The sequence below is a fragment of the Hippopotamus amphibius genome, chromosome 2 (genome assembly GCF_030028045.1).
Source record: "Hippopotamus amphibius kiboko isolate mHipAmp2 chromosome 2, mHipAmp2.hap2, whole genome shotgun sequence".
Taxonomy (NCBI): domain Eukaryota; kingdom Metazoa; phylum Chordata; class Mammalia; order Artiodactyla; family Hippopotamidae; genus Hippopotamus; species Hippopotamus amphibius.
Window position 1 is genome coordinate 136,271,738 of NC_080187.1, and position 18,799 is coordinate 136,290,536.

The 18,799-nt window shown below is 39.6% G+C and overlaps 1 protein-coding gene across 6 annotated transcripts in view; it reads right to left on the minus strand.

The window, feature by feature from the left end:
- The window catches only part of MCTP2 (multiple C2 and transmembrane domain containing 2), a 235,841-nt gene that overhangs the window by 170,174 nt on the left and 46,868 nt on the right, over positions 1 to 18,799 (minus strand). For all 6 annotated transcript variants that reach the window (XM_057721327.1, XM_057721324.1, XM_057721326.1 and 3 more), the window contains exon 2: positions 10,520 to 11,054. In XM_057721327.1, the coding sequence (XP_057577310.1) occupies positions 10,520 to 10,987 (468 nt within the window). In that variant the 5' untranslated portion in view covers positions 10,988 to 11,054. The remainder of the gene's footprint in view (positions 1 to 10,519; positions 11,055 to 18,799) is intronic.

Here is an 18,799-nt window from a genome sequence, read left to right on the forward strand (position 1 = left end):
AAGAGCAAGACACTGATGTGAAAAAACAACATTTTCCTCTGTGTACACTAAATGTGATCTTGTACAAATAGCACCTCCCACGTGGCTGTCTGAAGGATCTTACCATGAAGGATACACAGGAAGTCAAATAATAAGCAATGTAAACAACCACTGGCTGTTGAAACTTGAGTGGAGGAAGACATAAACCCACATGCAGGAAGCTAAGTAATAAGAGTAACAAGTTGGCTGAGAAGATCACTTAGATGGTCTTTGGGAAATACTCTATTCAAGTAGATGAGTAGAGCAAATGATATATACATTGATATAATACATAGTTAATTACTTAACTCACATCTCTCATTAAGAGTATGAAGGAGGCACGAATATACAATGGAAAAAAGACAGCCTCCTCAATAAGTGGTGCTGGGAAAATTGGACAGCAACATGTAAAAGAATGAAATTAGAACACTTCCTAACACCATACACAAAAATAAACTCAAAATGGATTAAAGACCTACATGTAAGGCCAGACACTATAAAACTCCTAGAGGAAAACATAGGCAGAACACTCTATGACATACATCAAAGCAAGATCCTTTTGGACCCACCTCCTAGAATCATGGAAATAAAATCAAGAATAAACAAATGGGACCTCATGAAGCTTAAAAGCTTTTGCACAGCGAAAGAAACCATAAACAAGACTAGAAGGCAGCCCTCAGAATGGGAGAAAATAGTGGCCTATGAAACAACGGACAAAGGATTAACCTCCAAAATATACAAGCAGCTCATGCAGCTTAATACCAAAAAAGCAAATAACCCAATCCACAAGTGGGCGGAAGACCTAAATAGACATTTCTCCAAAGAAGACATACAGATGGCCAACAAACACATGAAAAGATGCTCAACATCACTCATCATCAGAGAAATGCAAGTCAAAGCCACAATGAAGTATCACCTCACACCGATCAGAATGGCCATCATCACAAAATCTGGAAACAACAAATGTTGGAGAGGGTGTGGAGAAAAGGGAACTCTCCTGCACTGCTGGTGGGAATATAAGTTGGTACAGCCACTATGGAAAACAATTTGGAGGTTCCTTAAAAAACTACAAATAGAACTACCATATGATCCAGTAATCCCACTCCTGGGCATATACCCAAAGAAAACCATAATCCCAAAAGAAACATGTACCATAATGTTTATTGCAGCACTATTTACAATAGCCAGGACATGGAAGCAACCTAAATGTCCATCAACAAATGAATGGATAAAGATGTGGCATATATATACAATGGAATATTACTCAGCTATAAAAAGGGATGAGATGGAGCTATATGTCATGAGGTGGATAGACCTAGAGTCTGTCATACAGAGTGAAGTAAGTCAGAAAGAGAAAGACAAATATTGTATGCTAACTCACATATATGGAATCTAAAAATGGTACTGATGAACTCAGTGACAAGAACAAGGACGCAGATGCAGAGAATGGACTGAAGAACTCGAGGTTTGAGGGGGCGGGGGGTGAAGGGGAAGCTGAGACGAAGTGAGAGAGTAGCACAGACATATATATACTACCAACTGTAAAACAGATAGCCCGTGGGAAGTTGTTGTATAACAAACAGAGTTCAACTCGAGGATGGAAGATGCCTTAGAAGACTGGGACGGGGAGGGTGGGGGGGACTCGAGGGAGGGTGGGGGGGGACTCGAGGGAGGGAGGGAATACGGGGATATGTGTATAAAAACAGATGACTGAACTTGGTGTACCCCCCAAAAAATAATAAATAAATAAATAAAATTAAAATTAAAAAAAAAAAAGAGTATGAATATTCAGGACGAGAGCAGTCACAGACACAGACACCTACGGGGTAAAGGAAGTAGCAAAAGCAGCAGAGAGGATCAGATGGCCAGACAGACCACTAAGCGATGCCTGGATACAGGGACAGAATTAAAATAATTCATGTGGCAATCAGAGGTCAAAATTAGAAGGCCCGTTCAGAAAAATCTGGGTCTACCAAATAGCTGAGTCTACTTGTATTCAATTTTTTATACAACTTTTTAGGAGTTTACTGATCATACAATCAAAGTATACACATTTATTTTCCCCCCACCCCCAAGATTGTTCACTGAAAGTGGTTACCTGCAATATTATCCAATATACAAAATGTAAGTCAGGTGTGTGTAGACACATATTCACTACCTACACCAGCAAAGTAAAGCCCAACACTTGTTTTTGCCAAGTTTAAACTGTGAAATACAGCCGCACCTACTCATTCATACGTTGCCTATGCATATATCTATATACACATATATATTTCTATGGCTAATTTCATGCTACAACACCAGAGTTGAGTAATTGCAACAGAGAAAGATCAATGGCTCACAAAGCTGGGCCTGCTTATTACCTGGTCCTTTAGAGAGAAAGTTTGCCAGCCTTGGTATATTAAACTTTTCTTACCATATTCAGTAATATTTGCCCACTGACCTTCCATAATTGTTTTCATTACTGTTAGCACTAGATACTTTAAAAGATTAATGGTCCCCCCTTTACTTTGCTCAGCACCACATAATTTACAAACACACACTCCTACTAACTTCTTTTAAGATGTCCATGTGCTGTTATTAGTACTTTACAATTTACAAATTGGAAGCCAGAGCTAAGAGGCTAGATGGTTGCCAAAGAGAAGCAAGAGAGTTAGCCCTTCATCTCAGTCCTAGGTATCTACTCTTCACTGCACCATAACTGTGCCCAGAACCAGGAGGATCCAAAAGCAGACCTTGCCTGATATACAGACAGCCAGCCCTGCACAGCAGTAGACAAAGCTCTGGAGTCACAAGGACCTTTGAATTCCACTTCTGCTACTTCCTGGCTCTGTGTCCTTGAAAAGTTTACTTAACTTAAAGTTTATGACCACGGGAACATCTCTAAAAGGGGCAAAAAAGGTATTAGCCTTGTAGGTTGTTAGGAGAAAAATTCATTCATTCAAAGATATCTACTGAGTACCTTCTTTGGGTCTGGCACTGCACAAGGCTCTTTGTATAAAGAGTGAGCCCAACAGATGCGGTCCAATGAGATGACATTTATATTGCATTTTGCAGAGTTTCTTACACATAACCACTCTGGGTGTTACCAGATTGGTGTTGCTATTCTATTATTTTTATTGTTATGAAGACAGTGGGTGTGTTTGGGAAGACTGGAGAAAACAACTCAATGAAGGTGGGTAGCAACCCAAGTCCCTCCCGTCATCCTGACCACCACTTCCCCACTGGCACTGTTACAATAACAGAGAGACAATCAAGGTATAATCTATCTTGGGACAGTGCTGTCTTCCCCTCTCCACACAGCTTATCAACCTGTGCCCGCTTCCTCCACAGTTCCCATTTGAGGCAACCCTCCTTATTGCTATTCCCAGTGTCCACAGCAGGTACAGCAAGCATCACCTATATACTATGGATTTCATCCTGCCCTGCCTGTGAGCAACACAGCCCTGAGCCCGCAGGGTTCCTTTACATCTGCTCTTCCAGCACCCTGGGTAGTTGCTATGGTAGCACAGTTGCCTGGCAGGAAGCGAAAGCCCATGTGATACATCCTCAGAAGTAACTCTGACACCTCCTATCATCCTCTCCCCTCACACTGCTTTCCTGCTCTTCCTGAAACACACCAGGTACGTTCCTGCCTCCCTGGAACCTGTGTGCTGGCTGTTCTCTCCTGTAGAAATGCTTTTTTTCCAGACAGGTGCACAACTTGCTTCCTCGCCTCCTCTAGGTCTTCGCATAAATGTTATCTTCTCAGAAGAGATATTTCCTGACTACTGTGTTCAAAATGATCACACCGCCACCCCAGCACTCCTTAAGTGCCTCCTCTGCTTTATTTTTCTCCATTAAATCTATCACTTTCCGAATATATCCGTAGTCCACCACCACCGAGAACAGGATCTTCACGAGGAAATACACTGTTGTCTGTTTGGTTGACTGCTGTGTTCCCAGTGCCTCAGGGCAGGATCAGAGCATAGTTAGGTACAGGAAGGAGGGAAGGAAAAAGAAAAAAGGGGCCAATCCCACGAAGGACGCTGGGACATGGTTTACATGCTTGTCTCGCCGACACCATCTATGTCAAGCAATGATTTCTGAGATAAAACAAAAATAGTAAAGAACACATAATTGAAGGGTAGAGAAACTGATGCACTTGTTTAATTTTGCAAGCTGTAGGTTGTTTTCTCTCCTCTGTGGTCTGTCATTTTGCGTCTCTGTGGTCACTAAACTGAAGCTCTGTGGTTGCCAACCAGAGTTTCTAGAACTATCCCAATAGGTTACTTCTCTAAACCACTCAACTCATCCACATAAGCTTATATCACAGCGAGTTGTTTAGAACTCCAACCGTCAAATACGGTGTTAGGGAAGGACGTACCCATTGTGGGATTCTATAGGTGGTGGGCAGGGATGGTAATAAACCCTCCATTCAGGATTATTGGCTCAAGACCGTGATAATAAGCCCATCCCACCACTCTCACTATCCCTGCATTTAAAAGGGCACAGTGGACACAGAAAAATAAATATCTTCCTCTGGTGATGAACTTTGTTTTAGAGCACCAGCTCTGAGTTCTCCCGAATTGCAGACCTGCTTTTCTCTAAACTCCTGATGCAAACACAGCTTTGCGCACTGGCTTTAGATTCAAACGGTCCTGGATTTAGATCCTGGCTCTGACACAGGCTGGATAATATTAGGCAAGTCATTCAACCTCCTTGGCCCTTGATTTCACGCTGAAGAGATCACAATAGAAATAACGACATTAATTAATACGAACATAAGCATAGCAGTGAGTCCCTACTGTGCACTTGTGACTGCCAACTACTGGGCTAAGAGCATTCTATTTTTCTAGTGCCAGGGACAGCAACCCTAACTACTTGGATTTACTCCCCACCTACCTGAGTCTTAACCTTAAAATGCATCCTCTTCGGGCCTTTCCGACCACAGTCTCACAGCAATCACTCGTCTCTCATCTCAACTGGTTATGCAGCACTGTCTAGAGACTGCCTGGTAGTGTTGGTCACTGTTTCCAGTACCTGGGTCTAATCTCAATTCCATCATCAACACTGGGGACAAGAACCAGAAGCAACTCTCTGTGTTCTCTAAATACATAACTGATTTTCCACGGCACAAGGAAGCACCTTGTAAAATAACTACTGGGGGGGGAATGCTGACAGTAGAAGAAAATAAGAAAAAAATAGCAACATAAGAAGAAAAGAAGGAAAAATAAGCTATATTCCCTCTGTGTCTCCTTAATTTTAGTTTCTTCATATTGAATCTGACGTTTGGGAACGTCTTCAGAACTCACCTACCCACTCAGGGCCCCCACGCATCACCACCTTTCCCAACCAAACCATTTCTTACGGACCCACAGCACCTAACAGTCAACTTCAGGCACAAAGTAAATCACTATATTTCACACAAGCAAGGTTTGTGGAAGGGCTGGGAGAAGAAGAAGAAGACATCATCTCTGCTCTTTAGAAGCTTCCAATCTAACAAGAGAGGCCTACTACTACACAACTAACTACTACACAAATGTAAGGCGGTGCTGGTATTTGGCAGTAGCATGAAACGCCCTAACTGCCTCCTAAGCCCCAAGTCTCGGTGATGAGAGCAATGGGAATGAAACTGTAAGACCACCTTTCAACCATCAGAGGCGGGACATACACAGTCACCTACAGGAGACAATCTGGTTGCCAGGCAACCATGATAGGCTACCAGCCTGAGTGAAAGGGATAACATACAACTATGTAAACAGCTGTTAAGGAAATAACATGTCAATCACAAAAAGGGAGAGGTCCTGCAGGGAAGCCTAGGTAAAAATTTGGACCTGCCCATCTGAACTCAATGGAGGGAAGAGGAAGCCTATCCCACAGGACGTTAAGGAGCTTGGCTTCATTGGCAAAGCAGGCTGGCACGTGGAGATGGAGGCAGTGGATCCCAGCAAACAACGTGTGAGTGTGTCAAGTTCTCACCTGCAGCTCAATCCCTCCTGTGAAATGCACAGCAAACCAGATGCCAGAGGTCCAGGGTGAAACTGACCTGTTCTCCGTGCAGTGATTCAGAGAACAATCTCCTGATTCTATATGACTTCTCCTGTAGGCTGACTTCAGGGAGTTCATACACCTACCATGGATTTTTCAAGTATTTCCAGGCCCTGAAATAATTCTTTTTCCCAACAAGTTAATGAAGTAGGTGTTGATTACGATCTGGCTTCCTAAGTAATTTGACAGCATTAAAAGAATGAGCTATTAATATCAAAATGAGCCTTAAAGTGTATTCAATTTTCATTGCAAATTGGTCGTGACTGTCATTTGTAGCTTGGCCGCCCGGTCATTTGTTGGTCATGAGTCAGTCCTCAGAGCCCGGTGGCCACGGGACAGTTAATACACGTCTTGGAGCTTGTGACCTTCTTAGGGTCTTATCCAGTGACACACTTGCCCAGCACCAATATGCCTTCCCATCTTGACCTCCTCCACTTGTTCTAGTCCCTTTCTCTCTCTACTGACTTCTACAGGTAGCAGGATGAGGTCAGCACTCAGCAACAGTAAAGTGCCAACGCTTACAAATGCAGGCAAGAGGCCCATATTAATTGCAGAGTCGGGAAAAGCACCAGAGAAGGAAGATTTCAGCTGGGCCTTGAAGGATGAGACGAAGGAAGTAAAAAAGGCAGGAGGAGACAGATGTAAGATGTAACATGGATAAATGAAAATTTCATAGAACATTAAAAGTGAGGAAAGTAAAACAGTCTAGCATGACTCAAAGTTTTTTTTCTCCCCTTAAACAAATAGGTGAATAACAGCGATGTTGCCAAGAAATGATGGTCTGTACTTGTGGGAGGACTCCGGGTAGACAGTGAATTCTATCATGAGACCAGGATTCTGTTCCAGTGCAATATGAAGCTGGGGCTCAAGAGAGAGTCTGGAGAAGCCCTTCTACCAGTGTATTGTTTATTCTAAACCTGCCTCCTCCCGATTGGGTTTTACAGCTAGTTGGAGCACCTGCACTGACTATTGCAGCCTCTACCCAGCTTCTACATTCTCACATCCTTTCTTCCTCTTCCCTCACACTTAATTTTCCTCTTTGCCTCAAATTCTTTCCCCCAAAACTGTCAGCCAACACGTCAGTTCCTTTGCTGACACTAGCAGGACTAGAAAGTAGCTGCAGGACATTCAGAAAGTCCTAGCTCCCAGTGCTGAAGCTCAACCTGGCACCAAGATGGCATCAGGCACTACACAGGCAAGACAAACCCTCCTGGATGCCTCAGACCAAAGATGTTCTGTCCCTCACGCCCTCTATAAAGCTACACACGAAATGAGCTACACCAAGGATACTGGCAAACATCCTATTAATAACCTCATTGTCCACTGAGCTTGTCACATGCCAACCCCTACCTTCTAACTCATTTCCTCCCCCATTTCATGAAAGCCATAGAATGCTGTTTGCTATTCCATAGGAAGAAACAGATAAACCAGATCTGAGACAAGGATTAACCAACTCCAAAACTCACAGATGACAGGAATTCAGCAGGACTAACATTCATTTTATGTCTTTTTTTAAATAATCTTTATTGGAGTATAGTTGCTTTACAATGCTATGTTAGTTTCTCCTGTACAGCAAAGTGAATCAGCTATATGTATACATATATCCCCTTTCTTGGATTTCCTTCCCATTTAGGTCACCAGAGCATTGAGTAGAATTCCCTGCGCTACACAGTAGATTCTCATTAGTTACCTATTTTATGTATATTAGTGTATATATGTCGATTCCAATCTCCCAGGTCATCCCAATCCTTCCCCACCTCGGTATTCATACATTTGTTCTCTACATCTGTGTCTCTATTTATGCTTTGCAAATAAGTTCACCTGTACAATTTTTCTAGATTCCACATATAAGTGATATGATACAATATTTGTTTTTCTCCTTCTGACTTACTTCACTCTGTATGACAGTCTCTAGGTCCATCCATGTCTCTGCAAATGGCACAAAAACTACCATATGACCCAGCAATGCCACTCCTGGGCATATGCCCAGAGAAAACCATAATTCAAAAAAATACATGCACCCCAATGTTCATAGCAGCACTATGTACAATAATCAGGACATAGAAGCAACCTAAATGTCCATCAACAAAGGAATGGATAAAGAAGATGTGGTACATATATACAATGAAATACTATTACTCAGCCATAAAAAAGAATGAAATTGTGCCATCTGCAGAGATACGGAAGGACTTCCATTCATTTTAAAAATACATATAGTAGAGACCTGCGGATGCCAAGGGGGAGGGGATTGGGTGAAAGAAAGGGTGGGAGGTTGGGGTTTCCAGACGTAAGCTGTTATATATAGAATGGATAAAAAACAAGGTCCTACTGTATAGCACAGGGAACTATAGTCAATATCCTGAGACAAACCATAATGGAAAAGAATATTTTTAAAAAGAATGTGTACGTATATATATAACACATATATATGCAAATATATAATTGAATCACTTTTCTGTACAGGAGAAATTAATATAACATTGTAAATTTTTTTAAGTTCATAGATAGTAAGTTCAGATTTTAAATGAATGAGTATTCAACTTGGGTTCTACACCTGTCTAAATCTGTCTGTATCTTCAGTCAATACTACATAAAAAGAGTTCACTGATAGTACGAGTTTTTTCCAACAAAACCAAAAAAACGCTAACTTGAAATCATAAACGGAAGATACCTCGAAGAGAAGACACTAAGAAAAGCCCTATGAACCTGAATGCACACATATTAAAAAAACACTGATTGAGCACATACCATGGGCCAGGCAGGGAGCTGGGCCCTGAGAAAACAAAGACAAGTTAGACAAGACTCCCCCAGTCACGCCACCCCCAAATTAGCACAGCCTAGTGCAAAAGATAGGCAAGGAGGGGCTGACTTCTGTACCAAGTGATGAACTGGATCCTCAGGTAGTGGGAGAAGCCCACCCAATACAGAAGGAGGAGGAGGAGCAGGGGTAGGAGGAATAGGTAGGTGAGACAGTGCACCCGACTGCAAGTGACCCTGCAGGTCTGATGAGCTGCAGCCCAGTCTCTCCATCCTCTGCAAACTGCTCACCAAGCACATAAATGGCAATGAGTTATCACAGAAGGAAGGCTTAGTCTCAGTCTCTGTCAATTATTTTTAGGGCAGGAGAAGAGACTTTTAACCTTTTCTAACTTTTAAACCTTTAAAACAACTTATTCTAATTTGAGTTTGTTAGCCTATCAAGGTTAAGAAGCCCACCTTTTTTTTTTTTCTTCCAGTCAGTTAATAAGTAACAAGAAGATAAAGATTAACATTAGTATACAATTTAACATCTTATCTCCTTCATACTGAATGATGAATTAGGAACTATGTTTAATAATTCACTTCATTTAAATTTTGATTCGTGGAAACAGATATTTCAAATTTACAAATAACAGGAAACATCATAAAATTGTTACCAAAAGGATTTCATAAATGTTAATGGTTATGAAACAGTTAAGTCATTTAAGGGTTAATGGTGTCAACACAGTAATGCTGCCAAAAGAATATGGTCTTCAAATATCCACAATCCCATTCCCTGATGAAATCTGAATATATGGCATAATTAGCACGCTTTGTGTCTAAAAACGAAACCAAAAATCCTAGTGGAATAACCAGTTTTCTCCATAATTATAACACTAACCTAGAATATACAAAAATCAAGCCATTAGTTCAATACTGAAATCTATACCTCAGTGCCATAAATGAAAGATTCTTTTAAAAAACTGGTTAAATTGATTATCCAAATCATAGTTTGGTAATCTGATGATTACATTTAAATTAAATTCATCCTAGAAATATAATACTTGTCACAAAATTATATTTGGTTATTTTTACCTTACAGAAATACTAAAGCTTTATAAAAATCACTGAAATGATAAAAATTTGTTTCCATTAGTGTTTGGCTTTTTTTTTAATTTTTAGAGGAGGCAAGTGAAGTTGCCCAAGTGAAGCTAAATGTGCACATATGCACAGGAGCAGACACGTAGGCCCATACTTGTGAAGGAGGAGAGAGTTCCAACTCTCTGGCAGTCAAAAGGAGAAATATATTCTTACACTTCTTAGGAATATGAATGCGCATTTTTGTCTTTGGGTAGGATTGGGCAATGGTAGAGACAGAGAGAGAGAGACACACACTTCAGCAAAAAGGTAAAGGAAAAGTTATGCTCTTGATTTCTTTGCCAGGAGATGGAAAGAAGAAAACTCATCCAATAGGGCTTTTAATACCTTAGAGTGTTCTAGGAAGGTTATTTGTAATACTTTTAAAATACATAGAGGTCAACCCCCAAACAAATGGGAACACTGGGTGCAATCAATATTACCTTCATTTAAATTCTTATAAATGACATCCTCTCCATCCAAGCTAACCACAAAAATAAATCCTAACCAAATTTTTCAAGGACACTGAATGCACTGTAAAACAAGAAACAAAAAAACAAAAAACAAACAGGAAACCACCCAGCCCTGGTCTCACCTCTGGCTCTTCTAGTGCATCCCCTCCGAGGGGAGTTTTCTGGAGCAGATCAAAGATGCCATTGCTGGAAGCCCTCCTGTCCTCGGCGGGAGAGGCATAGATCTCCTCCGAGTCCGTTTCCACTACGTGGAAGTGGCCTGCTTCCTCCTGGCTCCAATCCAATTCTTCTTCAGACTGTTTCAAAGAGCTACTGCTACTTTTGGGAACGATCCCTGCCGTCGACAGGCTGCTGGGCACCGAGGTGTAGGACGACTGGGGCCCAGAGTAAGGCCGCCCCTCGGGGGCCAAGGCCTCCGCCTCCAGGAGGTCAGGGACAGAGAGGCTGAGGCGGCGGTCCAGACGATGCCTGGCCCGTAAGTCCAAGGGTTTGTTTGAGTTCTTTTTCACCTTCCTCTTGCTCAGGTTGATTAACAGAGGCCTGGTCCGCTGTTTTAAGGAGCCCCAGACAGACGGTTTATCCAGATCCATGGCTGCATGAAGACCCAGGAGGTCACTCTGGGAGACAGTGCGTCTCTATGGGGCACGCGAGTGACTCCTAGGAAACAGAAGACAAGGAGAAAGAACATGAAGCTATTGTGCTGTCAGGGCACATCAGAGTGGAAAACAGGACTCTAGAATCTCACCCTTCCCTTTAAGTGATCAAGATGGAAACATCTGATTGGTAACATCTACAAATATCAGGAAAAGCATTTTTAAGGAACTGAATTCTTAAGATATTTTTATGAGAGTAGTTACAGAAAAGTTAAAGCAACAAATGCATGAAACTATAAGGCTGACACAAAAAATGTGACAAAAAGACTGCTTTCTGAGTCTGGCTTATTTCACTGTTTCACTCCAGGTTCGTCTTTGCTGTTGCAACTGACAGAATTTCCTTCTTTTCACGACTAAATAATATCCCATTGTATGTGTATGTACACCGCATTTTCTCTATCCATTCATCCTTCCATGGCCACCTATGTTTTTTTCCATATCTTAGCTACTGTGAATCACAGCTGCAGGGAACAAGGGATGCAGATATCTCTTGGAGATACTGCTTTCATTCCCTTTGAATATACACTCAGAAATGGGATAGCTGGTTTAATTCTAGTTTTCAGCTGTTTAAGGAACCTCCATACTGTTTTCCATAATAACAACTATGTGTATTTCTACGAACAGTGTGCAAGAGTACCCTATTCTCCACAGCCTTGCCAGCACTCATCATTGTCTTTTTTATTTTTATAATCACCACGTATCCTTGAAATTTGCTGAGAGTAGTTCTCACTACACACACACACAAATGGTAAATATATGAGATGGTGGAGATATTAATCGACTGTGGTATGCATTTTACAATGTATATTAAATTGATCACTGTATACCTTAAATACATACAATTTTTATTTGTCAATTATACCTTAATAAACCTTGAAAAAAAAACAAGAATAAAAATAAAAAATAAAAAATAAAAAGAAAGGCTTCTTTCTTATTTCCTCTCAAGAGAAAGAGCAAAAAACATTTACTAGAAAAATAACAGCATCTTTTAACCAGTATGTTCAAGGGAGTGCCTTTCTCAATGTCTCTAAGCCCAGAGTCAGCAAACAATTTCTGTACAAGGCCAGTGAGTAAATACTATAGATTTGAGGGTGAGATGGTGGTTCAAACTACTCAACTCTGTTGTTGTGACACCACAGGAGATGCAGATAACACCAAAATTTAAGACTGTATCCGTGTTTCAATAAAACTTTATTTATAAAAACGGGGAGCAGACTGCAGTTAGCCAATCCTGCTTTAAGCTTACCATCTTCCTTTCTAGACTTAAGTGTGCATTTTGAAGGACAAACACATGCTCAAATCAACTAGGATTCTACCTAGTATCTTTAAAATTTATATTAAAATAAGAGTTATGAGAGAGAAAAACATTTATAAAAGTGAGAGGTCTGCCCTTATTCCAGTGTACCAGATCAGAAGAACTGGCAAAACTTCTATAATGGAATTCTTAAGAAAAGCAACCTTCAGAGCTTCAGCTTGAGAATGAAAGATTTAGACAAAATGTTTTCCACAAACAGTTGGGTGTGAGTGACAGGAATGCTTCACAAACAAATATGCTACTATATGGTAAATACTATGCAGGAAACGGAGTAATTTAAGATATAACAGGGTGAAATGTCCATCAACAGATGAATGGATAAAGAAGATGTGGTACATATATACAATGGAATATTACTCAGCTGTAAATAGTAATGAAACTGGGGCATTTTTAGAGACATGGATGGACCTAGAGACTGTCATACAGAGTGAAGTGAGTCAGAAAGAGAAAAACAAATAACATATATTAACACATACATGTGGAATACAGAAAAATGGTACAAATCAACCAGTTTGCAAGGCAGAAATAGAGACACAGATGTAGAGAACAACCATATGGACACCAAGTGGGGAAAGGGGCCGGTGGTGGGGAGGGTTGGGGGGAAATGAACTGGGAGATTGGGATTGCCATATATACATTACCAATAAGAAAAAAAATATCAAATTGTACACTTTAAATATATGCAGTTTATTGTATAGCAATTGTATCTCAATAAAAGTTATTAAAGAAAAAAATCAAGACATAACAGGGTGAACTCATTAAGATTCAGATTAAAATCAAATTTGGAGCAATAACCCTTACTCTATGTGTCAAGTGCCTCATAATAAATCTTTCCAATATGAAAAAGTAAAATGTGGTCAAGTCACTCTCAGTTGGCCTGTACTCACAATGCCACATTTGGCTGAGGACAAAAAAGGCTGAGAGCCATGACAAAAAGCATTTTCCAAAATCAAGGACTCCACACATTTGTACCCAGCCCAGGACATTTAGTGATGCAGAAGTCACTGCCTTTTGACGGCCAAGACTATGTGACCCTACAGCTCTTGCCTGAAAACCATCAGCATCCCAGGATGAACCTGATCTTCAGTAGGCAACGGGGAGATGAAGACCTTGGATTCTAGAGACAGACTCCACAGCCTGGAATTTTACTTTTTTATGTTCTACTTAGACACACTACCACACAAAGTCTCAACTTTTTCATCTATCCCATAGGGATTATATTACGTAGTTTACAGACAACATGAGATAAAGTCTAAGCCCCAGTGTCTGAGTATCTGATGCAGAGAAAGTGTTCAGTCAGGAAAAGCTATTTTTTATTATTACTGATAATACTGTCATAATGTCATATTTTGATATCCTAACTCAAGTTACTTAAGAGCTATGTTTCATTATTATTTCCATAAGTTTAACCATAACTACCTCATAGGGCTCTTGTGAAGACTGAATGAATTAGTCCACATAAAGTACTTAGAATACTGCTTCACACAGAGTAAATGTTTAATATTACAATGTTACCCAGCTTTAAAATTATTATTTCAATTATTTCATATTGGGTCATTCTGGCTTTAAAATTTTTAAGTATTTTACAATGCTTTGCTGCTTTTAAAAATGCTGTTCTAAACATAAATTTGTAATTCATATTAGCAAGACATAAATATATTAATTCACATCTTATAGCTTAACTTGCAAATATGCTCAAAAGAATTGTTTCTACGTTCATGTAGAAATATTTTAGTCAATCTGCATTTAACGGAGTGTTATATAAATATCTATTAGATCTAGCTGGTTAACGGTTTAGTTCTTTAATACTCTACTACTTGTATTACTTTAAGAGGTGTTGGTTTTTTCAACTATTACTGAGTTTGTCTACTCCTTTCACTTATGTCAGTCTTTGCTTCTGTATTTTGAAGGTTTTTTTTTTCTTTCATGAAAAGGTATTTTATTTTAAATATATCAGAGTGTACATGTTAAACTCCCAATCTAACCCTCTCCACCACCCTTCCCTCCCTGTAACCATAAGTTTGTTCTCTAAATTTCAGTTTTGTAAAGAAGTTCATTTGTATCAGTTTTTTATGATTCTGCATATAAGTCATTCTCTGTCTGACTTACTTCACTTAGCATGATAATCTCCAGGTCCATCCATGTTGCTGCAAATGGCATTATTTCATTCTTTTTAATGGCTGAGGCTGAGTAATATTCCATTGTATATATATGTACCACATCTTTATCCATTCACCTGTTGATGGACATTTAGGTTGCTTCCATGTCATGGCTATTGTAAACAGTGCTGCAAAGAACACTGGGGTGCATATATCCTTTCAAACAATGTTCTTCTCCAGATATATACCCAAAAGTGGGATTGCTGGATCATATGGTAGTTCTATTTTTAGTTTTTTAAGGGACCTCCACACTGTTCTCCATAGTGGCTGTACTAATTTACCTTCCTACCAACAGTGTAGGAGGGCTCCCTTTTCTCCACACCCTCTCCAGCATTTATTGTTTGCAGATTTTTTGATGATGGCCATCTGACTGGTGTGAAGTGATATCTCATTGTAGGTCCCCCCACCCCAGATCTTTACTGGAGTATAATTGCTTTCCACTATTGTGCGACAAAGTGAATCAGCTGTATTTATACATATATCCCCATATCCCCTCCCTCTTGAGCCTCCCTCCCACCCACCCTATCCCACCCCTCTAAGTCATCACCCATCATCGAGCTGATCTCCCTGTGTTATGCAGCAGCTTCCCACTAGCTATGTATTTTACATTTGGTAGTGCATATATGTCAATCCTACTCTCTCACTTCGTCCCAGCTTCCTCTCCACCCTCCCCAGCCGTGTTCTCAAGTCCATTCTCTACATCTGCATCTTTATTCTTGCCCTGTCACCGGGTTCATCAGAACCATTTTTTTAGATTCCATATATATGTGTTAGCATACGGTATATGTTTTTCTCTTTCTGGCCTTTCACTCTGTATGACAGACTCTAGGTCCATCCACCTCACTACAAATAACTCAATTTCATTCCCTTTTATGGCCGAGTAATATTCCATTGTATATATGTGCCACATCTTCTTTATCCATTCATCTGCTGATGGGCATTTAGGTTGCTTCCAAGTCCTGGCTATTGTAAATAGTGCTGCCATGAACACTGTGGTACATGTATCTTTTTGGATTATGATTTTCTCAGGGTATATGCCCAGCAGCAGGATTGTTGGGTCATATAGTAGTTCTATTTCTAGTTTTTTAAGGAACCTCCATACTGTTCTCCATAGTGACTATACCAATCCACATTCCTACCGACAGTGTAGGAGGGTTGCCTTTTCTCCACACCCTCTCCAGCATTTACTGTTTGCAGATTTTTTGATGATGGCTATTCTGACTGGTGTGAGGTGATACCTCATTGTAATTCTGATCTGCCTTTCTCTAATAATTAGCCATGTTGAGCATCTATTCACGTGCCTCTTGGCCATTTGTATGTCTTCTTTGGAGAGCTGTCTCTTTAGGTCTTCTGCCCATTTTTTGATTGGGTTGTTTGATTTTTTTATATTGAACTGCCTGAGCTCTTTGTAAATTTTGGAGATTAATCCCTTGTTGGTTGCACCGCTTGCAAATATTTTCTTCCATTTTGTGGGTTGTCTTTTCATTCTGTTTATGATTTCCTTTGCTGTGCAAAAGCTTTTGAGTTTAATTAGGTCCCATTTATTTTTGTTTTCATTTCCATTACTATGGGAGATGGATCAAAAATGATATCACTGTGATTTATGTCAAAACTTGTTCCGCCTATGTTTTCCTCTAAGAGTTTTATAATATCCAGTCTCACGTTTAGGTCCTTAGCCCATTTTGAGTTTATTTTTTGTGTATGGTATTCTAATTTCATGTTTTTACATGTAACTGTCCAGTTTTCCCAACACCATTTATTGAAGAGACTGTCTTTCCCCTTTTTATAGTCTTGCCTCCTTTGTCATAGATTAATTGGCCATAAGTGTGTGGGTTTATTTCTGGGCTTTCTATCCTGTTCCATTTGTCTATATTTCTGATTTTCTGCCAGTACCATACTATTGTTTTTCGTATACATGTCACAACTAAAACAGTTGTCTTCTTGCTGTTTAAATCCAATCTGACAATCTCTTTTAGTTGGTTTGTTTAGACCACTTACATTTAATGTAATAATTGATATGTTTGTACTTAGGTCTAGCATTTTATTGTTTCCTATCTGTTTCCTCTGCTATTTGTTTTATTTCCCCTTGCCTGCACTGTTTAGGTTTAAACATTTTTAGTGTACCATTTTAATTTATCAGTTGTGATTTCTGACTATATCTCTTTTGTATAAATTTTTAGTGGTTGATCTAGGGGTTACAACATGCAGAATTGATCTTTTACCCTTTACTTGGAATCAGTAATTCAGCACTCCAATTGGAACAGAAAGACCAAACCACATGCATTTGTTTTCTATTGCTGCTATAATTTAAAAAAAGAAAGACAAACACAAACTTGGTGGCTTATTAAGATAAATTTATTATTTTTCAATTCAGGAGGTCAGAAGTCCAATACACATTTCATCAAGCTAAAATCAAGGTGTTGACCAACCTACATAGTGTCCTGGAAGCTCAAGAGGAAAATCTGTTTCTTGGTCATTCCAGACCAAAAAGTTCTCATTTTCTTGCTGGCTGTCCGCTGAGAGCTTTTTGCAACTTCCAGAGGCTGCCCACATGCCTTGGCCCTCTTCTCCATCTTTAAAGCCAGCAACAGCCAGGAAAGTCCTTAACACTGCATCTCTCTGATCCACTCGTCTGCCTTCCTCTTCCATTTTTAAGGACTCAGGTGATCTGACTGGGTCTACCAGGATAGTACAGAATATTCCTCCCATCTCAAGGTTTACAGCCATAATCGCATCTACAACATTATTTTTGCCATTTGTTGTAATACATTCACAAAATTTGGGGATTAGAGTGCGAATATTTGTGGGGGATGGGGGGGAGATTATTCTGCCTTCCATGCCACCATATAGGTTTCCTCATCATCTCCCTTTTATAAGCTGTCTTATATATTGTATCTAAATACATTGAAAATTCCCATCAGACAATGTTTTACTTTGATTTCAATGATGAAACATTTTTTAATAATTCAAGAAGAGAAGATTCTGTTGTATTTATCATTTCCTCCATTCTTGATATTCCAAATTTCCTTCTGGTACTATTTCCCATTGGTCTAAGAAATTTCCTCAACTAGTTATTTTTTAACAGGTCTGTTCACTCCAAATTCTCTTGGTTCTACCTCACCTGAGAATATCTTAATTTCACTTTAAAGGATATTTTCACTGGATACTGGATTCTGCAATTTTATTTCAGCACTTTAAACATGATGTGGCATTTCTTTCTGTCCTCGAAGATTTCTGATGAGAAATCTCAGTAATTTCAATCACTGTTCTCCCACAGGTAAGGTGTCAAATTTCTCTGACTGCTTTCAAGATTTTGTCTTTGTCTTTAGTTTCCAGCAGTTATGATATACTTGAGTGTATATTTCTTTGGATTTATATTGTTTGGGATTAACTTAGCTTCTTGGATTTATAAGTTTATCTCTTTTGCCAAACTTGGAAAGATTTCAGCCATTATTTCTTGGAATATTTTTTAGCCACATGCTCTTCTTTCCTTCTGAGCCGCCGAACATTGTTCCAGGGTCTCTTCAATATTTTTTAAATATTTTTCCTCTCCTTTATTAACATTGGATAATTTCTATTGACTTATTTTCAGTTTACTGATCCTTTCCTCTGTCATCTCCATTCTGTTACCGAATCCATATAGCAAGGGTTTTTTTCTTTTTGGTGGGAGGGTGGGTTAAGGTAGAGAGGCCACTGAATTTTTTAATTCTAAAATTTCCATTTGGTTCTACTTTATATTTCCTATTTCTTTATTGATACTTCCTATTCTAATTTCTATCTCAGGATTCAAGATTATTCATTTGAGCACTTTTATAATAGTTGCTTTAAAGTCATCTTTTTGGGGCTTCCCTGGTGGCACAATCTACCTGCCAATGCAGGGGACACAGGTTCGAGCCCTGGTCCAGGAAGATCCCATATGCCACAGAGCAAGTAAGCCCGTGAGCCACAACTACTGAAGCCCACATGCCTAGAGCCTGTGCTCCACAACAAGAGAAGCCACTGCAATGAGAAGTGCACGCACCACAACAAAGAGCGGCCTCCACTCTCTGCAACTAGAGAAAGCCCACGCACAGCAACTAATACCCAATGAAGCCAAAAATAAATAAAGTAAATCTTAAAGAACAAATAAAAAATAAAGTCATCTTTTCATTGTCACCTGTTATCTTTTCCCACGTGATCTGAGATTTTTGTAGTACCTCATATACCAATATGGAATGTATTCTGAACATCTTGAATGTTCTTATAAAATCCTGTGCCTTATTTTATCTATGGTGA